At 44.8% G+C, this 25,167-nt stretch overlaps 1 protein-coding gene across 12 annotated transcripts; it reads right to left on the bottom strand.

Moving 5' to 3' along the window:
* usp20 (ubiquitin specific peptidase 20) lies at nucleotides 1–25,095 on the bottom strand. 12 transcript variants are annotated; one of them, XM_036976903.2, is made up of 25 exons: nucleotides 24,967–25,095; nucleotides 24,251–24,359; nucleotides 23,745–23,798; nucleotides 23,578–23,640; nucleotides 23,073–23,243; nucleotides 22,609–22,717; nucleotides 20,327–20,396; nucleotides 18,834–18,947; nucleotides 18,423–18,522; nucleotides 16,956–17,460; nucleotides 15,846–15,998; nucleotides 15,595–15,707; nucleotides 15,219–15,391; nucleotides 14,235–14,329; nucleotides 13,630–13,663; nucleotides 13,469–13,514; nucleotides 13,108–13,288; nucleotides 12,669–12,795; nucleotides 12,365–12,534; nucleotides 7,170–7,251; nucleotides 6,608–6,716; nucleotides 6,403–6,505; nucleotides 5,977–6,045; nucleotides 5,595–5,773; nucleotides 1–2,180 (listed from the first exon to the last, which is right to left on the bottom strand). In XM_036976903.2, the coding sequence occupies exons 2-24, from the start codon at nucleotides 24,329–24,331 to the stop codon at nucleotides 5,610–5,612; spliced, it is 2,886 nt and encodes a 961-aa protein (XP_036832798.1). In that variant the 5' UTR covers nucleotides 24,332–24,359; nucleotides 24,967–25,095; the 3' UTR covers nucleotides 1–2,180; nucleotides 5,595–5,609. The 12 variants fall into 12 exon arrangements, with proteins under 12 accessions (XP_036832798.1, XP_036832800.1, XP_036832802.1 ...); XM_036976905.2 differs by having other exon boundaries at nucleotides 23,091–23,243; nucleotides 24,967–25,077; XM_036976907.2 differs by having other exon boundaries at nucleotides 18,444–18,522; nucleotides 23,091–23,243; nucleotides 24,967–25,077.
* Nucleotides 25,096–25,167: the final 72 nt, after the last annotated feature.

Below are 25,167 nucleotides of genomic sequence, written 5' to 3'. Positions count from 1 at the left end.
CACAAGATAGAGCAGGCTTTTAATCATATAATCATTTATAATTACATCTGTTTTCCAGACAATCATCTGAGTGTGGATCAACCACGGAAGTCAAATAGCAACAAAAGATCACCATCACTATGACACACTCTCTCTCGTCATTGAAAAACAGCAGTTGATTAACTCCTATTATTGTTTTGGGAAAAAGATATGAGGCGAGTCATTACCTATGCAATCAATCCCACCACAGCAACATCTTTATGTTCAACCATTTACCAGTGAAAATGAAACGCTTACACGCAAGTGAGTGTACACAACCCAACGTAGACACACAAACCAGGAATTCAGAGGTGAATTGAGAAAATAATCACAGACCGCTGGAATGTACCACAGGGACCCTCACTGTATAGTCAGCTGTCATAACTAAGTTACAACGCTTCAGCAACCCATTGGCAACCTATAATAATAATAAAAACTAAGGTGTCTGAGCACAGATAGACCGTCAAAGGTTTTCATTGCACTTCTCTGCAAAAACACTTGGAGGTTTCACTTCTTTACAGAATTGGCAAAAACAAAGGAATACCAAAAAATATATATAAAAAAAAAGAAAGAACATTTACTTCTCTTTTCACATTTAGGTTCCAACACTGTCATTCAGCATCCTTTACATAGCGTTGCTACAGCAGACAGACACACTTGAACGTATGTTAGTTAACATTTAAATGGCTAGATGGCATTCTGAAGGAATCAGAACTCAGGTGAAGCTCATAATGACATGCCCGCTTGGATTACATCATCTCCCTCTTATACATTGTTAGAAAAAAAGGTGCTATCTAGAACCCAAAAGGGTTCTTCAGCAGTCCCCATAGGATAAGCCTTTGAAGAACCCTTTTGGGTTCCATGTAGAACCTTTTTGGGTTCCATCTGGTTTTTACATGGAACCCAAAAGAGTTCTACCTGGAACCAAAAAAGGGTTCTCCTATGGGGACAGCCTCAGAACCCTTTTGGAACCCTTTTTACTAAGAGGGTACACAACAACATCCTCCTGCCAACCGATACCAAAGAAAAGGAAAACAAGTTTCAACATCTGTGTTAGCGTGCAGTACTAACATGCACACTGCAGGTTAATGAACCTTTATGGTAAGAGGGATAAGGGTGAATATGATATTTCCCCAAGCAGAGAGACGAGTGCAGGCTGGTGCAGGCTAGTGACCTGGGGGAGTGTTGAATTCTGGGATATGGAGCTGGGGAGAAGTACGAGACGTGATAGAGATTTGACAGATATAGCCCTTCGCACTCTTCCACACTGGTCACCTCTACCTCTATCCCTGCAGGGGGACTGGGGGTTGGACCCCCCTCTCTTTCCTCCCTGCTAGCCTGATATCCTGACCTGGGGCTACTCTCCTGAGGGTCCTCTCCTCCTCTGTAGATCTGCTGCGAGAATCCCCTCATCTGCTTGTTCCTACTGTCTGTAAACACAATATTAGGGGGTCTTGATGGGATGAGCTTTAATCTGTATGACTTAAACAAATCAATTGTAACGTCAATTGACTATGCGATGAGACGGCACGAGTCACGCCAATCGGAAAACACTGTAGTCCTCCTCGGAAAGAAGCAGAACATTCAACTCTGAACATACTTTATTTCTTTACATGTGTTATTTTTACATCAGTCCTTCTGTTGTCTCGTGAAAAGAAAAATGAATGGGCGCCGTGTCGTCACTGAATGTCCTGTGTGGAGAAGAATGTACATGTTGACCCGAGTCTTCAAGCAGCGATTAACACTGACGATGTCACACTCCTTGGCATCATGGTCCCAAACACCACTACCTCCCTCCACTTCTCATCTGAACACCTTTAATGATGACACACCTACTACACTGGTACAGCAGCTCTTTAGATTTAGACTTAACCAACCATAGCTGCTAACAGCATCAGAAACATGGTGTCACGCAATGTTACATTTTTCACTTAGAAATCTTTTTAAGATTTATTCAATAAATAAGACCTTTTCACTACGGTAGGATGATAATTGACAACTATGTCCTTCTGCACTGGTAATAGAATGAGGCGCGTTGCTACGTTTTACAAAGTGCTCCTGACAAGGCTTCTCTTCCCCCAGGTGCTTCTCTTCACCCAGGTTCTTCTCTTCACCCAGGTGCTTCTCTTCACCCAGGTGTAGGAGTCAGACAGACAGATGACCTAGAAGGGAGGGAAGGAAGAAAAAAGTATGCTTAAGGCTTCCGCATGCTTCTGTTTGGCTGGCGCCTAGCTGAGCTCGGCTAGGCTAACCAAACTAGTGTGCTCGCATAGCCACTTTAAAAGACCTTTGCTTGTAAATTGGAACGAAAAGCGTCAATAGTACTGTTTGTCCATCTTGAGACGCCGTAGCCAGCATACACTTCCTCAAAATAGTCTGAATTAATATAACTATTTTCCTGAGGATATCTTACTCTCGCAATTTTACATCTAACTAAGATGTTTGGTACAGTATTTCTCAATGCGAAAATGAGCATGAAAACAAGTCATCTGTCATTGAATGACAACAAAGACTTTTCTGAAGAATCCCTACTGTTGACAAATCACAGATGAAGGCAAATAGACTTCGGCTACCGACTTCGGCTTGCTTTAAGAAAAACATTTGTGTGTCCGAACAACTGAAAAAAACTACTTTACCCAAGTCCAAAACTAACAAAAACGACAGATTAAATTGTCCCGAACACAACCGTGAATTCACATTGATTCAGTGTTCCTTCCATTTTTTATGTGCATTAGCAACTCACAACAAAACATAACCATAGCCAAGTGATCCCAGTTCTTCTCCCGACATTCTCTTTTCCCTTCGGTATGTGTCTCTCAATTTCGATCCGACCGCTCCCTACACACACTCTTGCTGACTCTGCATGACTGCAGCGGGTTTACTAACACGTTAGTTATAGTAGCTATGTTGACTACGACGTTAGCTGATATGGTGACAAATATGTAGGCTGTGTGTAGCGGTTATGATATGGTATGATAATGTTTGGCATGGAAAGATGTTGAGTTGTGCTCTGATGTCCACAAGCAAAGGGAAAAGGTGAGAGGAGGTGATAGAGCATATATGCTGTAATAGAAATAAGGCCACGCTCATTGAAATAGGCACCGACCGCCACTGGGATACAACCCCCCCCCACACCTAAACATAGGCAGGTTCCAGACTGAAATATGAAACAAAAACAGGTAGGGGTGAAATCAAACACAGGGAAAAAGAAAGCTGCATTTAGTGCGTTATCTACTGGTTAAAAAGGGACACGTTTTTTTGTCTCAACTCCCAGTGATATTGATGAGAAAGACGCACTTGCAGTTCTTCATTTAGCAAATTACCTCGCAACTGAACTAGGCCATTGACAATGGCTGCATATCAACTGAACTAGGCCATTGACAATGGCTGCATATCAACTGAACTAGGCCATTGACAATGGCTGCATATCAACTGAACTAGGCCATTGACAATGGCTGCATATCAACTGAACTAGGCCATTGACAATGGCTGCATATCAACTGAACTAGGCCATTGACAATGGCTGCATATCAACTGAACTAGGCCATTGACAATGGCTGCATATCAACTGAACTAGGCCATTGACAATGGCTGCATATCAACTGAACTAGGCCATTAACAATGGCTGCATATCAACTGAACTAGGCCATTGACAATGGCTGCATATCAACTGAACTAGGCCATTGACAATGGCTGCATATCAACTGAACTAGGCCATTGACAATGGCTGCATATCAACTGAACTAGGCCATTGACAATGGCTGCATATCAACTGAACTAGGCCATTGACAATGGCTGCATATCAACTGAACTAGGCCATTGACAATGGCTGCATATCAACTGCAATCATTTCTGTAATCAGCACTTTCCCCCCCCCCAACGGTTAAAGACGAGAACTTGCGGAACACTTTATATCCGTGGCAAATTATTTGAAAGATGCATATCCCCTCCTATTAACGTTACAGCATTGTTGTGTTCTGTAGGCATATCTGTAAAAAACAAAGTCCATTTTGATGATGATTAGGACCTTTAAGTGGTAGTTTTGTGATAACTGCATTGTGCTTTTCATTTTGTGGGGGGGGGGGGACCCAGAATATTTTCTGTTAGGGATTTTTTCTTAGCGTTACCGATTGAATTTCGTTTAAATGTTTTAACGTTCAGACCTCTAATAGAATTGCGTAGCTTTTGATGTTTTATTGTGCAAGACAAATTCCCCTTCAGGGAAATGATGTTCTCTCTATCACTCTCTCTCTCTCTACCTAGTTACAGTATCTGGGATCTCAAACACAGTTGACCAGATTCACAAACTGTTTATACATTACATGAAGTACATTACACACACACACAGAATGTACAGGTAACTTACAAAAAGGAAACACCGACATAAAGCTTAATAAATGTGGTGTTTTGCTGGTGGTGGTAGAGACCGCTGTCTCAGGTGCCACTCCAGAATCTCCCGTAAGTGTTCAATTGGGTTGAGATCTGGTGCTCATCAAACCATTTAGTGACCACTTGTGCACTGTGGATAGGGGCATTGTCATCCTATGAGGGTATAGCCATGCTAGTCAAAATAATGGCCTGCCCAGCATTTATATACAAGACCCTAAGCGTTATGGGATGTTATTTGCTTAATTAATTCAGGAATCACTTGTGTGGAAGCACCTGTATCCCTCATTTACTCAAGTGTTTCCTTAATTTCGTCAGTTACCTGTATGACGTCATGAAAATGACCTGAGCTACGTGAGAGAACAGAGTGGACTGTAGTGGTACCAGACAGTTACAGGAGAATGACCTGAGCTACGTGAGAGAACAGAGTGGACTGTAGTGGTACCAGACAGTTACAGGAGAATGACCTGAGCTACGTGAGAGAACAGAGTGGACTGTAGTGGTACCAGACAGTTCCAGGAGAATGACCTGAGCTACGTGAGAGAACAGAGTGGACTGTAGTGGTACCAGACAGTTCCAGGAGAATGACCTGAGCTACGTGAGAGAACAGAGTGGACTGTAGTGGTACCAGACAGTTCCAGGAGAATGACCTGAGCTACGTGAGAGAACAGAGTGGACTGTAGTGGTACCAGACAGTTCCAGGAGAATGACCTGAGCTACGTGAGAGAACAGAGTGGACTGTAGTGGTACCAGACAGTTCCAGGAGAATGACCTGGGCTACGTGAGAGAACAGAGTGGACTGTAGTGGTACCAGACAGTTCCAGGAGAATGACCTGAGCTACGTGAGAGAACAGAATGGACTGTAGTGGTACCAGACAGTTCCAGGAGAATGACCTGAGCTACGTGAGAGAACAGAGTGGACTGTAGTGGTACCAGACAGTTACAGGAGCCAACAGGTCTAATACTGAAGTGTTTAGTAGAGACAGGAATGTTTATGCTACATCGTCCTTAGACCTGAGGTGGGTGGTTGTGTGTGTGTGTGTGTTTGGGTTCTTGTGTATGGATGTGGGAAACCGTCAGTGGGCAGAGATGATGCTTGGGTGCGTGTGTATGTTTGCTTGCGAGTGTGTTTATAAATCAACACACTTGGGTGTGTGTGTAAACACAACGTGTTTAAGTGTGTGTCTCACCATTGTGGGTGTTTCTCAGAGTGCCCTGGTCTCTGCCTCTATCTTCCTCTCTCTGTGCAGGCTGTCTGTGTCGAGGGCCGGGGCCGACACTGTCTGTCTCACTGCAGTCTCAGGCCCTCCACCGTAGATACTGAGAAGATACTGCCACGTCTCCTCTGAGATCTGACCATAGTCAGCCCCTAGGAACACACACACATGCGCACATTAACACGTACAAATGAACACACACACGTGCGCGCATTAACACATACAAGTGAACACACACACACGTGCGCACATTAACACATACAAGTGAACACACACAGGCCCAGACCAATACACACAGGATCACGCACCCAGACAGACCGACCAATCGACACATGTAACAGCATATACTGCTTACTTTGCTTTAGCTGTATGTGTCCCCCTTTCATCACACCAATCTTACTGTTGTCAATAGGACCAGGGGGTTCTGAGAAGACAATGACAAGCACCCCCAAGAGCTTTAGTGTCGTTACTAAAGAACATTTCACACTGTATTTATTCCCTCTACGTATTCGGGGCCAGTATTCATAAATCGTCTCAGAGTTGGAGTGCTGATCTAGGATCAGTTTAGTCTATTAGATCATAATTGATAAGATTATAGGTACAGGTGGGGTCCTGATAATAGATCAGCACTCCTACTCTAAAACACTGTGTGTATATGGGCCCTGGACTGCACAGAGGATACAATGTGATAATTATAGTGTATTAAGTAATCCTGATCTTTAGCTTCCATTGGTACTGTAATGCCTCTGATTATAAATCAACCATTCTCATAGAATCGTACCGTTGTCTTTGCCCTTGACGAAGTTCTCCCACTCCCTGAACCACTGCATGCTGATACACAGGATGACTGTAGGAGCCTCCTCCGCCTGGAACTCTTTATTCAACTGGAGACAGACCGGGAGAACAGGTGAGGCCTTTGATACAGGACACACCACACACTTACAGGCAAGCACGCACACACACACACAGTGACCCATCCCTCTTACCCTGATAAAGGTGTCTATTTCCACCTTTCTGCGTTTGACCAGAGCCTCTATCTCCACCTGGCAGATAGCACACACGTACAGGTGGTTCACTGCTGGGCCTCCTCCAAAACTAGGAGACAGACAGACAGACAGACAGACAGTTAGTTCGATGGACAGAGAAATAGATTGACATTCAGACAGAAGCTGTGTTCGAATACTAACATACTGTATACTATCCTTTCAGTTGAGCGTACTAGCTCTTCGCCTGTCTATCAGAAGTTGATGCTGTTGCTATGCAACCTCTTGATGGACAGTCAGACAGAGAAACAGGTGGACAGTCAGATGGACAGTCAGATGGCCAGTCAGTTAGACAGATGGACAACCAGTCAGACAGACAGACAGACAGTTAGACAGACAGACAGTTAGACAGACAGACAGTTACAGTCAGACAGACCGACAGTCACAGACAGTTAGACAGACCGTCTGATGGACAGTCAGTTAGACAGACCGTCTGATGAACAGAGACAGATGGACAGTCAATTAGACAGACAAGTGGGTAGTCGGACAGACAGTCTCATCTTACCTGTTGTACAGGTACTCCCATACATTCTGCGGCAGGATCACCACCAGGTCGTCTATATAGTGGTACTTGTTGGGTGGGATCCCTGGACAAAACGTGAAGAAGATTATTTCAATGAGGTTGTGCTGGGGGTTGAGAGTGGTTGAGCTGGGGGTTGAGAGTGGTTGTGCTGGGGGTTGAGAGTGGTTGTGCTGGGGGTTGAGAGTGGTTGTGCTTGGTATTTGATGGTGGGGTTGGTGAGGGCATTGAAATAGAATCCCTAGATCCTCAGACCAGGTCAGTGGAGGCTGCTGCTAAGGGGAGAACGGCTCATAAAAATAGCTGGAATGGAGTAAATGGAATGGCATCAAAAAAATTGTTTTATGTGTTTGATACCATTCTATTCACTCCATTCCAGCCGTTATTATGAGCCATCCTTCCCTCAGCAGCAGCCTCCACTGGAATAGATGGGTGGGGTTTGTACTTTTGGGACTACTCTATTGGTTCCAGTGTGCCAGGAAGCTCAATCAAGCACATCTCAAAGTATTTGAAAGAAAACAAGTACTACTTGAAGTGAGCCCATGTCTAGATTGAGTCTGGTTGATGTTCAGGATGGGTTCAGGTGGTAGGTTAAGTACAGTTCTGACCTCCGTACTAGCAGAGAAAGGTGTAGTTGATGTTTAGGATGTGTTTTGTGGTAGGTCCAGTACAGTTCTGACCTCCGTGCTGGCAGAGAAAGGTGTAGTTGATGTTTAGGATGTGTTTTTGTGGTAGGTCCAGTACAGTTCTGACCTCCGTGCTGGCAGAGAAAGGTGTAGTTGATGTTTAGGATGTGTTTTGTGGTAGGTCCAGTACAGTTCTGACCTCCGTACTAGCAGAGAAAGGTGTAGTTGATGTTTAGGATGTGTTTTGTGGTAGGTCCAGTACAGTACTGATCTCCGTGCTGGCAGAGAAAGGTGTAGTTGATGTTTAGGATGTGTTTTTGTGGTAGGTTAAGTACAGTTCTGACCTCCGTACTAGCAGAGAAAGGTGTAGTTGATGTTTAGGGTGTGTTTTTGTGGTAGGTCCAGTACAGTACTGACCTCCATGCTGGCAGAGAAAGGTGTAGTTGATGTTTAGGGTGTGTTTTTGTGGTAGGTCCAGTACAGTTCTGACCTCCGTACTAGCAGAGAAAGGTGTAGTTGATGTTTAGGGTGTGTTTTTGTGGTAGGTCCAGTACAGTACTGATCTCCGTACTAGCAGAGAAAGGTGTAGTTGATGTTTAGGGTGTGTTTTTGTGGTAGGTCCAGTACAGTTCTGACCTCCGTACTAGCAGAGAAAGGTGTAGTTGATGTTTAGGGTGTGTTTTTGTGGTAGGTCCAGTACAGTACTGACCTCCATGCTGGCAGAGAAAGGTGTAGTTGATGTTTAGGGTGTGTTTTTGTGGTAGGTCCAGTACAGTACTGATCTCCGTGCTGGCAGAGAAAGGTGTAGTTGATGTTTAGGATGTGTTTTGTGGTAGGTCCAGTACAGTACTGACCTCCATGCTGGCAGAGAAAGGTGTAGTTGATGTTTAGGATGTGTTTTGTGGTCGGTTAAGTACAGTTCTGACCTCCGTACTAGCAGAGAAAGGTGTAGTTGATGTTTAGGGTGTGTTTTTGTGGTAGGTCCAGTACAGTACTGATCTCCGTGCTGGCAGAGAAAGGTGTAGTTGATGTTTAGGATGTGTTTTTGTGGTCGGTTAAGTACAGTTCTGACCTCCGTACTAGCAGAGAAAGGTGTAGTTGATGTTTAGGATGTGTTTTTGTGGTAGGTCCAGTACAGTACTGATCTCCGTGCTGGCAGAGAAAGGTGTAGTTGATGTTTAGGATGTGTTTTTGTGGTCGGTCCAGTACAGTACTGATCTCCGTGCTGGCAGAGAAAGGTGTAGTTGATGTTTAGGATGTGTTTTGTGGTAGGTCCAGTACAGTACTGATCTCCGTACTAGCAGAGAAAGGTGTAGTTGATGTTTAGGGTGTGTTTTGTGGTCGGTCCAGTACAGTACTGATCTCCGTACTAGCAGAGAAAGGTGTAGTTGATGTTTAGGGTGTGTTTTGTGGTAGGTCCAGTACAGTACTGATCTCCGTGCTGGCAGAGAAAGGTGTAGTTGATGTTTAGGATGTGTTTTTGTGGTAGGTCCAGTACAGTACTGATCTCCGTACTAGCAGAGAAAGGTGTAGTTGATGTTTAGGATGTGTTTTTGTGGTAGGTCCAGTACAGTACTGACCTCCATGCTGGCAGAGAAAGGTGTAGTTGATGTTTAGGATGTGTTTTTGTGGTAGGTCCAGTACAGTACTGACCTCCGTGCTGGCAGAGAAAGGTGTAGTTGATGTTTAGGATGTGTTTTGTGGTAGGTCCAGTACAGTTCTGACCTCCGTACTGGCAGAGAAAGGTGTAGTTGATGTTTAGGGTGTGTTTTGTGGTCGGTTAAGTACAGTTCTGACCTCCGTACTAGCAGAGAAAGGTGTAGTTGATGTTTAGGGTGTGTTTTGTGGTAGGTCCAGTACAGTTCTGACCTCCGTGCTGGCAGAGAAAGGTGTAGTTGATGTTTAGGATGTGTTTTGTGGTAGGTCCAGTACAGTACTGATCTCCGTACTAGCAGAGAAAGGTGTAGTTGATGTTTAGGGTGTGTTTTTGTGGTAGGTCCAGTACAGTACTGATCTCCGTGCTGGCAGAGAAAGGTGTAGTTGATGTTTAGGATGTGTTTTTGTGGTAGGTCCAGTACAGTACTGATCTCCGTACTAGCAGAGAAAGGTGTAGTTGATGTTTAGGGTGTGTTTTGTGGTAGGTCCAGTACAGTACTGATCTCCGTACTAGCAGAGAAAGGTGTAGTTGATGTTTAGGATGTGTTTTGTGGTAGGTCCAGTACAGTACTGATCTCCGTACTAGCAGAGAAAGGTGTAGTTGATGTTTAGGATGTGTTTTGTGGTAGGTCCAGTACAGTACTGATCTCCGTACTAGCAGAGAAAGGTGTAGTTGATGTTTAGGATGTGTTTTGTGGTAGGTCCAGTACAGTACTGATCTCCGTACTAGCAGAGAAAGGTGTAGTTGATGTTTAGGATGTGTTTTTGTGGTAGGTCCAGTACAGTACTGACCTCCGTGCTGGCAGAGAAAGGTGTAGTTGATGTTTAGGATGTGTTTTGTGGTAGGTCCAGTACAGTACTGATCTCCGTACTAGCAGAGAAAGGTGTAGTTGATGTTTAGGGTGTGTTTTTGTGGTAGGTCCAGTACAGTTCTGACCTCCGTGCTGGCAGAGAAAGGTGTAGTTGATGTTTAGGATGTGTTTTGTGGTAGGTCCAGTACAGTACTGATCTCCGTACTAGCAGAGAAAGGTGTAGTTGATGTTTAGGATGTGTTTTTGTGGTAGGTCCAGTACAGTACTGACCTCCGTGCTGGCAGAGAAAGGTGTAGTTGATGTTTAGGATGTGTTTTGTGGTAGGTCCAGTACAGTACTGATCTCCGTACTAGCAGAGAAAGGTGTAGTTGATGTTTAGGGTGTGTTTTGTGGTAGGTCCAGTACAGTTCTGACCTCCGTACTAGCAGAGAAAGGTGTAGTTGATGTTTAGGATGTGTTTTTGTGGTAGGTCCAGTACAGTACTGATCTCCGTGCTGGCAGAGAAAGGTGTAGTTGATGTTTAGGATGTGTTTTTGTGGTAGGTCCAGTACAGTACTGATCTCCGTACTAGCAGAGAAAGGTGTAGTTGATGTTTAGGATGTGTTTTGTGGTAGGTCCAGTACAGTACTGATCTCCGTACTAGCAGAGAAAGGTGTAGTTGATGTTTAGGATGTGTTTTTGTGGTAGGTCCAGTACAGTACTGACCTCCGTACTAGCAGAGAAAGGTGTAGTTGATGTTTAGGATGTGTTTTGTGGTAGGTCCAGTACAGTACTGATCTCCGTGCTGGCAGAGAAAGGTGTAGTTGATGTTTAGGATGTGTTTTTGTGGTAGGTCCAGTACAGTACTGACCTCCGTACTAGCAGAGAAAGGTGTAGTTGATGTTTAGGGTGTGTTTTTGTGGTAGGTCCAGTCCAGTACTGATCTCCGTACTAGCAGAGAAAGGTGTAGTTGATGTTTAGGGTGTGTTTTGTGGTAGGTCCAGTACAGTACTGATCTCCGTGCTGGCAGAGAAAGGTGTAGTTGATGTTTAGGATGTGTTTTGTGGTAGGTCCAGTACAGTACTGACCTCCGTGCTGGCAGAGAAAGGTGTAGTTGATGTTTAGGATGTGTTTTGTGGTCGGTTAAGTACAGTTCTGACCTCCGTACTAGCAGAGAAAGGTGTAGTTGATGTTTAGGATGTGTTTTGTGGTAGGTCCAGTACAGTACTGACCTCCGTGCTGGCAGAGAAAGGTGTAGTTGATGTTTAGGGTGTGTTTTTGTGGTAGGTCCAGTACAGTACTGACCTCCGTGCTGGCAGAGAAAGGTGTAGTTGATGTTTAGGATGTGTTTTTGTGGTCGGTCCAGTACAGTACTGATCTCCGTGCTGGCAGAGAAAGGTGTAGTTGATGTTTAGGATGTGTTTTTGTGGTAGGTCCAGTACAGTACTGATCTCCGTGCTGGCAGAGAAAGGTGTAGTTGATGTTTAGGATGTGTTTTTGTGGTAGGTCCAGTACAGTACTGATCTCCGTACTAGCAGAGAAAGGTGTAGTTGATGTTTAGGGTGTGTTTTTGTGGTCGGTTAAGTACAGTTCTGACCTCCATGCTGGCAGAGAAAGGTGTAGTTGATGTTTAGGGTGTGTTTTTGTGGTCGGTCCAGTACAGTTCTGACCTCCGTACTAGCAGAGAAAGGTGTAGTTGATGTTTAGGGTGTGTTTTTGTGGTAGGTCCAGTACAGTACTGATCTCCGTGCTGGCAGAGAAAGGTGTAGTTGATGTTTAGGATGTGTTTTTGTGGTAGGTCCAGTACAGTTCTGACCTCCGTGCTGGCAGAGAAAGGTGTAGTTGATGTTTAGGGTGTGTTTTTGTGGTAGGTCCAGTACAGTTCTGACCTCCGTGCTGGCAGAGAAAGGTGTAGTTGATGTTTAGGATGTGTTTTTGTGGTAGGTCCAGTACAGTACTGATCTCCGTACTAGCAGAGAAAGGTGTAGTTGATGTTTAGGATGTGTTTTGTGGTAGGTCCAGTACAGTTCTGACCTCCATGCTGGCAGAGAAAGGTGTAGTTGATGTTTAGGATGTGTTTTTGTGGTAGGTCCAGTACAGTTCTGACCTCCGTGCTGGCAGAGAAAGGTGTGGTTGCTGATGGGCCCTGGCTCAGTGAATGTGTTGAACTTGTTGAGCCACTCTCTGGAGATGTAGAACTGCAGCAGGCTGGGCTCCTTCATGTTGGCTAGAGCCACAACCTTCTGCCTCTCCCTCACTGACTCCTCACTGCTCTTCCTGTGGACACACACACACACACACACATACACACACAGGCACACACATGACCAGACACACATACCATAACTAGTTCAGCAAAACAGAAATACATTGTTATTATCATTGTAATGTGGTATGAAGGTTAGTCTCGCCTGTAGAAGAGCACATAGGCCTCAGCATTCTGCACCACCGTCTCATGGACCTCTGTTACATACTGGTCATCAAACTCATACCACTGACCGTTGATCACATTCTGACAGTACGCTATGTAGTGACCACCTGGGGGGAGAGAGACAGAGAGGCAGATGCAGAGGCAGAGAGACAGAGAGGAAGGAATTGCAGAAAGGTAGATAAAGGTATGCTGTGAAATCAACCATATTCATCAGTGTGCGGCTATCTATTTCTGTACCATGACCTCCCTTTCTGTACCCTGCAGCTGAAAGTTACTGGTTGTGATAAACTCACATTTTTACATGAGTTGACACACATTTTGAGTTTCACATTTTGAGTTGAATCAAAACCGTGAAGCCTAACAACCATGTTCCCTAAACGTCAGGTAGTACAGTCAGTCAACTGTTACTTGTTACTCACTGCCTGCGGTGCCATGGTGACAGATGACGGACAGCAGGTCGTAAGTGGTGATCTGGGAGAGGCTATCCTTGGCCAGGAAAGGTTGGAGGTCGAGTCCCTCCAATGGGAAGGCCACGTGACTGTTGATCTTGAAGGAGTACATCACCTCATGACGAAAACGCTTCAGGTGAATGCACAGAATCTGTACACACACAAAATGTTTCATGTAGATTTCCTGAAACAAATGCCTTGTCTTCACGATGAAAATCAACAACATTACACAACTTCGGTATCTTTAGTCGCTTTGATAAAGCTTGTTTTATCTTCTTTGCAGAATGTCAAAGTATGAGATAACAGAAGGGGACAAAGATAAGAGCATTACCTCAGGTAGCTGAAGTACTTTGCAATATTTAACACCATTTCTTAATCTGCAAGATAGGTGAAAGAGTATTAAAATGTGTGATGAAATGTGATCTGTATTATCAACTAGCCAGATTAATCTTCTAATGCTAAATGGAACTACAAATTCTCCAAAATACTTACTTTCTACACTTTTCACAGCTGTACATGTTGTCCCCTACAAAACAATTAAGAAATTACTGAAATTATTTCACGCCAGGATATGGTTTCGTTTAAAAAAATAATAATTTAAGCAGGAAAATCCTGTTGAGACCAATGTCTCTTTGGCAGGGAGCCCTGCATCACAAAAAGTGCGCTGTGATAAGCAGTATCTAATGGTTTTAACGCAGTGGCAGCTGCATTCATTTGGATAATGTCGCCTTAATCCAGGGCCGACAGGAACGTTGATTTAATGATCTGTTTTCTACTATTAAGCGAGAGGCACCATTTATTTCTAATGAAGAAACCCAGTTTTATTCTCAGCTTCTTAGTTAACTAATCTATATGCGTTTTAAAAGACAACTTATCACCCATCCAAATGCCTTGGTATTTCTAAGAGGGATAACGCTCAATTTGCAGACATGTAAATCTGTGAAGTCAATGTTGTGGGCTCTAGAAAATAACATACACTTCTTCCTAATTCAGTACCAGTTTAAAGTTAACGAGCTTAGTGTGTGACATTAAAAAGCAGCCAGTAGATCAGGGATGTTGATGCATTTTATTGGACAACTGTATATTTTTGAGTTTACCTTTGAGCTCATCAGCAGCAAAGAAGGCAGCAAGACAGTCCTCCAGCGTTACCATGGGGCCCCAAAACCAGCTGGGGATACAGGACACCACAAACCTACAGAGGGGGGAGTGGGGGGTATACAGGAATAAATAGGAAGTATTATGTAGCTGTTACATGTGGTTTACTACTTGTTACAAGGTCGTTACATACTAGGTAAGGTCATTCCCTTGGAATGAATCATGGCAATGGTAAGTCTTACATTGCACAACTGGCTGTTGCAGATAGAAATGTAATGAATAGAGCTGACACCATTCCTTGTTCTAGATGACAGTCAATCACATCTGTTCTACACAATACATTTCTATCTGAAGGTTCTGTAATGTTGCACCCTCTTGAACGGGCCCCAATGCTAGCCCCATCCCCAGCTCTCTACCCCCATCCCCAGCCCTCTACCCCTAGCCCTCTACCATCATCCCCAGCCCTCTACCCTCATCCCCAGCTCTCTACCCCCAGCCCTCTACCCCCATCCCCAGCCCTCTACACCCAGCCCTCTACCATCATCCCCAGCCCTCTACCCCCAGCTCTCTACCCCCATCCCCAGCTCTCTACCCCCATCCCCAGCTCTCTACCCCCATCCCCAGCTCTCTACCCCCATCCCCAGCCCTCTACCCTCATCCCCAGCCCTCTATACCCAGCCCTCTACCATCATCCCCAGCCCTCTACCCCCAGCCCTCTACCCCCAGCTCTCTACCCCCATCCCCAGCTCTCTACCCCCATCCCCAGCTCTCTACCCCCATCCCCAGCCCTCTACACCCAGCCCTCTACCATCATCCCCAGCCCTCTACCCCCAGCTCTCTACCCCCATCCCCAGCTCTCTACCCCCATCCCCAGCTCTCTACCCCCATCCCCAGCTCTCTACCCCCATCCCCAGCCCTCTACCCCCATCCCCAGCCCTCTACCACCAGCCCTCTACCATCAGCTCCTACAGCTGCCTTCCCCTGACCTGCGTATGGAGTCCATGATGTAGGTGATCCAGCCCTGGGAGCCGTAGACGTCCAGAGAGACCCCGGTCTTGGCTGGGATGTTCTGGTGGATGGAGGAGTGTAGCTTGGCAAGGTCCTCCTTACCTGGGATGGGCAGAGACAGGTCCTGGAAGGTCTCCACAGTGGTCGAAACCTAAAGGGGGGAAGGGAGAGGAGAAGAGAGAGAGGGGGCGATGAGAGGAAATGGACCAAAACTTCTGTTAAAAGGTCTACAAATTAAAAGAGGTCAACATTCAATATTAATGTGACAGTACTGAGGTTTGAACAGAGGTAGTAAAGCAGAGTTCCTATGGGAGTGTCGCCCCCTGGTGGTGGTCAACACACAGCACAGCTCACCCTGTCACAAGTCAGACACTGGACCAGGCTGAGGATGGAGCCGTCAAATATATCTGAGATGACACTGCGGTAGAGAGACTGTTTCTTCTTCTTGGCACCCAGGATCAGCTGGGCTAAGAGGTAGATTATGGGAAATTGAGTGAAATAGTTTGTGTGTGTGTGAGAGGGTAAGGTGTGTCTCTGTGTTTGGGTGGGAGAGTGTGTGCACACGTGACAGTGTGTGTGTGTATGGAAGAGGACACCCCCCATACCTTTCTTGAAGGAGTATGTGGGCCCTGCAGAGCGGAGGGTGCTAGAGCGAGGGGGGCTAGAGGAGAGTTTTGGTTGCAGCTCCTGGACCATACGGACAGGGCTGCAGGGGCGAGACTGGGGGCGCTGCTGCATCGATGCCTCGTTGTCTGGCTCTGGGTAGGAGAGGAAAGAGGAAGAGGGGGCTTTTAAGAGATTACTCACAAATCACTACAACAGGTCACAACACACACACACTACATTTTCTACTCCCACCATTACCAAAAATCTCAAATCTAATCAAAATCAAGCTTTATTTATATGGTACATTTCAGACATGGAAGCAAAAAAAAAAAAACGTGATTCACAGAAAAAAACCCATGAAAATAAAAACAGAAAAATTTACTACACAACAAACAAGAAGATAACAAACTAAAGAATAACAAAAAATGAATGACTAAAAATCACCCTAAGGAAAAGCAAAGCTAAAAAGGTATGTTTTAAGATCTCTTTTAAATATGTCCACAGTTTCAACCCCACTCAGGTTCTCTGGCAGGCTATTCCAGACGCAGGGGGCATAGTAACTAAAGGCTGCCTCTCCATGCCTCTTGGTCCTAGGCTTTGGGATAGTTAACAGAAGTAGTAAGAGGACTTGAGGGACCTACTGGGTACATAACTTAAAAGCATATCTGGCATGTTTTGGGGTGCACAATTGTGGACTGATTTAAAAACCAATAAAATAATCTTAAAATGAATTCTAAAACTGAATTTAAAACCGGTGCATAACGTATGCTCTCCGTCTGGTCCTGGTCAGTACCTGTGTATTCTGTATGTTTTGCAGTTGACCAATGGCTTTCTTGGGTAGACCAGACAGGAGAGCATTACAACAGTCAAGCCTGCTTGTAATAAAAGCATGTATGAGTCTCTCTGTATCAGACAGAGAGAAACGGACGCACCTTGGCAATGTTTCACAGGTGGAAAAAAAGCGATTTTTGAAGACATTCCTACGGTGTGACTCGAAATTGGGTTAAGAATCTAAAATGACACTTGTTTAATATTTATTGCCTGTGAATTAACATATGCGTCCAGATTCTCTTTCTGTGCTTTGGCTCCAACGATAACAAAGCCCATACCTGGAGTGTTGCTGCTCTGCATCTGCCCCTGTGTTTGACTCTGACTGGGGCTCTGTGGTCTAGGGGGGGTCCCCTCCTCCTCCTCCGCCCCCCTCTCTAGAGCCCCCTTCTCGGCCGCCGCCGTATCCACATCTGCGTCCTCGTCCATCTCCTGGGAGCCTCCGTGGAGGGGCGAGCCCAAAACCCTCTTCTCCTTCAGCCTCTCTTTCTCCGAGATGGGTCCTCCTGTCCCTGATCGCCCCCCAGTGCCTGTCTCCCCTCCTCCCACCCTCGGTGACACCCCGCACTCGTCCTGGATGAGCAGCCCCGCCTCCCCCAGCCCTCCTCCTTCTCCCCGGTCGCTGCTGGCACCTGAGTCGCAGGAGAGGAACTCGTCCTCGGCGGGGGAGCGGTCGCTCCCGTCCCTCCGCTCGTCCCCCTCACCCCCCCTGCCGAACTCTGCCAATGGCTCCTTGAGCTCCTCGTGGAGCTGGTCCATCAGACAGCGCAGAAACTCCTGGGTATCCTATGTAGTAGTATACAGGGCGAGAGGGAGAGTGTGTGGAACTGTCTTATATACTCAGATCTCACACACACACACACACACACACACACACACACACAAAGAGGTAGAAGAGGGGAGGATGCTGCTCTATCAAGTAGAAAGAGAGAGGGGATAATGGTGTGGGAGGACTACGAAGCAGGGAAAGTGTGTGTGTGTGTGTGTGTGTGTGTGTGTGTGTGTGTGTGTGTGTGTGTGTGTGTGTGTTCCCTGCAGCGCTTAGGCACAGAAAGTCATTGAGAGTGTGTGTGATGGTGAAGCATTAAGAGAAACAGTGAGAAAGCATGCTGATCACACAGGCTCAACACAATACTATTTTCACAGCAGTTTTGTCTTGTATTTTTCCACAGCAATCAAAACCAAAAGTCACATACACACAATCCCATTCCAATCAACCAAACACCCATTAAGCCAAGCAGTAACATCAAAATGTCCACTAGTTACTGTGTGTTAGTTAGAGCATGTCAGCATCCCAAATGGCACCCTATTCCCTATATAGTGCACTATTTTTGACCAGATCCATAGCGCTATGGTCAAAAGTAGTGCACTACACAGAGAATAGGGTGCCACTTGGGAAGATCTCAATTGCATACTCCTCGTGTCCTTTCTCCTCGTCTCCTTCTCAAAACCCATTGAAGGAGAGTGTCAGGAGACGAGGAGAAAGGACACGAGGAGTATGCAATGGAGATCTTCCCCATTTCACTGTCTTGGCACCCTACTTCCAAGTATCACTGACAGGGTTAGCCAATCAGCAACACAACAATCAACCTATGAAACTTCACTGTCCCTGGAGGTCCATTTGGTTTGTGGCAACAGTGATTATTTTGGGGGTATGGGACACAGGTAGAGGTGGGTTAAGTCGGGGGTTAAAGAGAGGAGCCAGAGGGGGGTAGGGCTAGGGGTCAGGTCATAATTTTGTTTCCTACCTGCTGGGAGCTTGCCCCTACCTGCTGGGCGTAGCCACGGAACATGGGGTTGACCAGCTTGATTCCCTGGGACAAACTGGTGGGGACCACGTAACTGGGCCTGGAGGAAAGAGAGAGAGAGTTACAGAGAGAGAAGGAAAGTGAGAGTGAGGGAATGAAGAAGAGGAAGCAGAATGTGTAGCAGACCATGACTAAGCAAGTAGACTCATTAAACATACGTTAAGTCACACGTTTTCCGGGATAGCCCCCCTTGTGAAAGATGTATTTTCTTCTATTACATAGGTCAGACAGTATCATTTAAAAACACAATTTTGCTGCATTCTTGTGAATATCTAGCCCAGAAATGTGCATGTTGAATGGTACATACAGACTGTAATATTCAACATATTAGCATGTCCATTGGTACACTACCGTTTCTTGTGCCAGAGCTCAGAGATTAGTTTTTGGTAGCTCTTGCACAGCGCAGGTTTCTTGTCTGTCCGCACCAGTCCACTGCAGTCCAGGAAGAACTGAGTGAGAGGGGGACTGTAGAGGGATTAGAGGGGGTTAGGGGGGGTTAGAGGGGGTTAGGGGGGTTAGGGGAGGGACGGAGAAGAAAGAAAGAACTGGTCAGTTGGAGATCCAATCTATGAAAACTGACACACTGGCTTCTGCTGAGAAGAGCAATCCCTACAGGATTCCACTGAGATTTTTCTGCAGGCTAAAATGATTGATTTTGCCTCAGCAATTATGACATTTTGCTTGCAATAAATGTGCAGTGATTGGTTGAAATTGCGAGCCCTCTTTTTGTACTGCAGTGATGGGTCAGTCTTACGTGATACCATTGTGATGAATTTACTGTTTTATGCGGGTGATTGGTCAAATATGCAGGCCCTCGGATAATACACTGAGTATAGCAAACATTGGTAACACTTTCCTAATTTTGAGTTGCGCACCCCCCTCCTCCCCCCCGAGAAAAGCCTCGATTTGTCGGGCATGGACTCTATAAGGTGTTGAAAGTGTTCCACAGGGATGCAGGCCCATGTTGATTCCAATGCTTCCCTGTTGTGTCAAGTTGGCTGGATGACCTTCAGGTGGTGGACCATTCTTTATACACACAGGAAACTGTTCAGAATGAAAGCCACAGCAGCGTTACAGTTCTTGACACAAACCGGTGAGTGACAATTGAGACATGGATTATGCATGCGTGCCATGCAGAGGGTGAATGGGAAAGACAAAAATATTTAAGTGCCTTTGAAAAGGGTATAGTAGCAGGAGCCAGGCGCACTGGTTTGAGTGTGTTCCCTGTGGAACGCTTTGGACACCTTGTAGAGTCCATGTACCGACGAATTGAGGCCGTTCTGAGGGCAGAAGGGGGTGTAACTTAATATTAGGAAGGTGTTTCTAATGTTTTGTACACTCAAGAGTAAGTTAGAAAAAGACCCCACTGAACGACTCAGTACGTTAGAGAAAGACCCCACTGAACGATTCAGAATGTTAGAGAAAGACCCCACTGAACGATTCAGAATGTTAGAGAAAGACCCCACTGAACGATTCAGTACGTTAGAGAAAGACCCCACTGAACGATTCAGAATGTTAGAGAAAGACCCCACTGAACGATTCAGTACGTTAGAGAAAGACCCCACTGAACGATTCAGAATGTTAGAGAAAGACCCCACTGAACGATTCAGAATGTTAGAGAAAGACCCCACTGAACGATTCAGAATGTTAGAGAAAGACCCCACTGAACGATTCAGAACTTGTCATCATCATCAAATCACGTTTTCACCCACTCTATAATATGCAGGGAATTGTTGATTTTGCAGAAAATTCTGCTATTGCAGAATCGTGAAAGAACTGGAAGACGAATACACATATGCTCACACACTTTCAGCTTTACGAAACGAGACAGGAAGTGACCTCACCAGTTGGACAGGGCTTGAAGAGCTGCGTTCATGTAGCAGGAGTTACCGATATTCTTCATCCCTGTCAGACCTTTGAGAAATATGTAGGGGGAAAAAAAGAAGAAGCTAATAACGTCATACAGGTATATTTATAATATAGGACTACGATACAAGCCACTCCACTGTTTACACCTAACATTTGGAGAACAGGCCAACATACAGTAGGTGGGATCTTCATTTGACCAGTTTCTCACAGGAGTAAAATATTCCTGGATGATTCGATTACTCTAAGTGATCATTTATTATGGGAAATTAGCTTTGCTAGGCTAAAGTAGGCTATAGTTTAGGTGTGTGATCTAATTAGTAAGAACTGCAGGCTTTCAGTGAATTTATGTAAACCACAAGGCTCATTTTAATTTCTTGCAGCACATGAAAAATTATCTGCAACAACAGAGTGATCAAATTAAGATACTACATCTGTTAGTGAAAATGCATGACATGGACCCTGTCAGTTAATATTGACCGTCAGTCTATTACCATTGTCTGGTACGTACTCTTAGGCCCCAAAGCAATTATATTTCTCTTAACCCAGAGCTCGTCTCATTAGGCTCTCAGATAATTTGGGAGGTCCCTGACAAAATCAGCTTGGTATAATTCACTAAGGAATAGACCTGCTAAGCGTGTCAACTAGAGAAAAGGATGAACAAAACGATTGTACAGAGCTCTATATCTGATCGTATGTTACATTTAAAATGCAGACCATATCTGATGGCTATGGTTGTCACCCATAAAGAGAGAACTTCTGGTTGAATGCATTCAGCTGTGCAACTGACTAGGTATCCCCTGTACAGGCTAAGGGTATCATTTGAACTGTGTATATGTTGGACAATATACAGTGCATTCGGAAAATATTCAGACTCCTTCACTTTTTCCACATTTTGTTACAGCCTAGTACTAAAATTAAATTATTGTATTTTTCCTCAATCAATAATGACAAAGCAAAAACAGTTTTAGAAATGTTTACACATTTATTACAAATAAAAAACTTAAATATGACATTTACATAAGTATTCAGACCCTTTGCTCAGTACTTTGTTGAAGCACCTTTGGCAGCGATTACAGCCTTGAGTCTTCTTGTGTATTACACTACAAGCTTGGCACACCTGTATTTGGGGAGTTTCTCCCATTCTTCTCTGCAGATCCTCTCAAGCTGTCAGGTTGGATGGGGACGGCATCTCTGCAAAGCTATTTTCAGTTCTCTCCAGTGATGTTTGATTGGGTTCAAGTCCGGTCCACTCAAGGACATTCAGAGACTTGTCCCGAAGCCACTCCTGCGTTGTCTTGGCTGTGTGCTTAGGGTTTTTCTCCTGTTAGAAATTGAACCTTCGCCCCAGTCTAAGGTCCTGAGCACTCTGGAACAGGTTTTCATCAAGGATCTCTCTGCACGTTGCTTCGTTCATCTTTCCCTCGATTCACACTAGTCTCGCAGTCCCTGACACTGAAAAACATCTCCACAGCATGATGATGCTGCTACCACCATACTTCACCATAGGGATGGTATTGGCCAGGTGATGAGCGGTGCCTGGTTTCCTCCAGATGCTTGGCATTCAGGCCAAATACTTTAATCTTGGTTTCATCAGACCAGAGAATCTTGTTTCTCATGGTCAGAGTCCTTTAGGCAAATTCCAGACGGGCTGTCATGTTCCTTTTACTGAGGAGTGGCTTCGGTCTGGCCACTCTACCATAAAGGTCTTATTGGTGGAGTGCTACAGTGATGGTTGTTCTTCTGGAAGGTTCTCCCATCTCAACAGAGGAACTCTGTCAGAGTGACCATTGGGTTCTTGGTCACCTCCCTGACCAAGGCCCTTCTCCCCTGATTGCTCAGTTTGTCTGGAAGAGTCTTGGTGGTTCCAAAATTCTTCCATTTAAGAATGATGGTGGCCACTGTGTTCTTGGGGACCTTCCATGCTGCAGAGGTTTTTTGGTACCCTTCCTCAGATCTGTGCCTTGACACAATCCTGCCTCAGGGCTCTACGGACAATTCCTACCTCATGGCCTGCACTGTTAACTGTGGGACCTTAAATAGACAGGTTTGTGCCTTTCCAAATCATGTCCAATCAATTGAATTTACCACAGGTGGTTGTAAAAACAATCAAGTTGTAGAAACATCTCAAGCATAATCAATGGAAACAGGATGCACCTGAGCTGGAAAAAGTGAAGGGGTCTGAATACTTTCCAAATGCACTGTATTCTTTACTGTTATTGAATGGTTGCCATGATGACCGGGGGGGGTCAGAGGTTACCTCTGGGTTTGAGGTCATCCTCCTCCGACTCTGACCCCTCTTCTTCTGCCACCGCGATGGGCACCGCCTTCAACGGGCGGTGGTGACTCACTGGTTGATGAAATGCATCCTGGGAAAATGATTGGTTGTCATTAAAAAAACAAATAAGAACATAGGTCTGTGTGCCTGTGGGAAGCCAATTAAAATATAAAAACACAGAATCGGCTGCATTTCAGCTCACAAGTGTGAATGTGAGCTGATCAAAATTAAACATAGTTGAGTAAAACGTTATAATAAATAAATGATTTATACACAGTACATAATGCAGGCCTTCTGAATAGTTATGAATCCTTTCTAAATTAAAATATATTTTAGCCATAGTTGATATAGGGCCAATCCCAAATGGCTCCCTATATAGTGCACTAATTTAGACCAGTGCCCAAAAGGCACGTAAACATAGTATAGTTGAATATAGCTGAGCTGACCTTTGTGCGATGGCGTACCTGGTTGTCCATAGCTTTACAGTGGTGGGGAGTGTTAGTGGCAGACATAGCAGATACTACTGCAGGCCTCTGCTCTAGAAACACCTCTCTCTCACACACATAGCACCAGATCCTGAATGTTGTCAGGTTTACTGTCAGGCTGTGTTTCTTAGTCTAGGGGGGAGAGACACAGAGACACACGCCCACACACTTAATAACAATTAGATATACATTTTTGTTGCATTGAAATGCTAGGGTTGCAGGTAGCCTAGTGGTTAGGGAGGCGAGCCAGCAACCAAAGGGCTGCAAGTTCAAATCCTGGGTCCGATGGGAAAAATCTGTCAGGAAGTGAGCTGGCAACCGCAGGGTTGCTGGTATTAAATCCTAAATGTGGTTGCACATGTGTCTCTCTGAGGAGGTGGAAGTCAAATTTCAGTTGAGCCAATAAAGTGATCTTGAAATGGCATCTCTCACAACCCAAAGAAGAAAAGCTCTGAGCAGAATTCACCTGAGCGTGTAGGGTGCTGTGATCTGAAAAGGATTCTCCACAGCCAACATATGGACACTCGCTCTGAACAAAATAAAAAAAACTATTACATTAGTCTACGGGTAAAAATATATATTATGGTCCACAGAATTCTGAAACAGTGAAGAAAAGCAGACTCTGCTGTTTACCTGAAGACAGGCCCAGAGGTTGGGTCCTCCTGCTACACATAACTGGCAGGTTCCCTTCAAAACACAAAACAATTATACAGCACCATCTCCTGTGTGATTTTGTCAGACCACCAGAATGTATTGTACATTTTGTTTGACATTTTGTGGGACTTAGGGCCTTTTAGACCAGAAAAATATGTGAAGGCAAATCTAGAAGACATGACTCAAGAGCAAAATACATGACTTTGGTCACATTGCACCCATTCCATACATATTCTAGATGCTTGACAATGCGAGAGCTAGGGGATATAAGGCTATATCTGCAAGATGATTCTGAGATAATTGTCTTTAAAGTTCCAACCCCTCATTGGCTTTAATGGTGTCAGCATTTTTCATATTGTATTCTTTTGAACTTTAACAATATGAATTTAGGTATTTACAGTATAATTTTGAACAAAATGCAAATAGAACCTTATAGTCCCAAGCTCGACTGGGCAAATCTCTTTAGAAACCATCATTTCTCTTACCTTGGATTTCTGCAGAAGGTCCTCCTTGGTGACCTCCCCTATGGATTCCAGGTGGGGACAAATGTCCCCCAGGTCACTCATGTTTATTCAACTTCTTCTAAAGATCTAGCTAATAATACACAAAAATATGAATCTGATATTTTGTTTGTGTAGATAAAACAATACATTGAAGCAAGCTGACATCAGTAAGTGGCTACAATAAGTAGACACACTTCAATCAAGGGGTGTGTCTGACTCTGCCAGAGTAGACTATTACAAAACGTATGTCGAATTAGTCGTACTGTAGCAGGGAATGTCGCCGACAATGATACTCTTTAGTTTAGCTAGGAAGCTAACGTTACTCTACTCACTCAAAGCTTTGAAATTACTGCATTTACTAGTAACTAGCTGCCTGACAACCCATCGACATTCTAGAAATGGATAATCAATTAACTAAACATCTAACTATCGCACATCAGCCAACACAGGTACACTTTTTTAATTTTATAAAACCAATTCCTGCACTATGGTTTGGCTAGAGACACCGAAATCTGACAGCTCTGCTGCAAACTGAAGGCCCTGTTTTTCCACTCCTAACTAGCATCAAAAATCGATGATGACATCGACAACAAATACATGAATCTCAACATGAGCTATTTACCAACACCAGGCGATGTCACAACAATGTTCAGATAAGTTCATTTAAGGGGAAATGTGCGTTAAAAATAGGTAAACACCTAGCTAGCGATGGTATCCTGGCTAGCTACTGTGGCTGTTGTACGGAATAGAGATAGATACCCCATCCCACTTGCTCCCCCGCCCAACTCACACACTGGTTTAACGTCAGTGTTGTTATGCACCACGTCAGCAAGAACTAGCAGCTTGTTGCTTTATTTCATAGGGATGTTGTTTCGATTCCTTATGATACAATTTACTGG

Source organism: Oncorhynchus mykiss, chromosome 5, assembly GCF_057628025.1.
Source record: "Oncorhynchus mykiss isolate SJ-2025 chromosome 5, ASM5762802v1, whole genome shotgun sequence".
Taxonomy (NCBI): domain Eukaryota; kingdom Metazoa; phylum Chordata; class Actinopteri; order Salmoniformes; family Salmonidae; genus Oncorhynchus; species Oncorhynchus mykiss.
The sequence above is the reverse complement of the archived record's forward strand: the minus strand, read 5'-3'. Positions and strand labels throughout refer to the sequence as shown.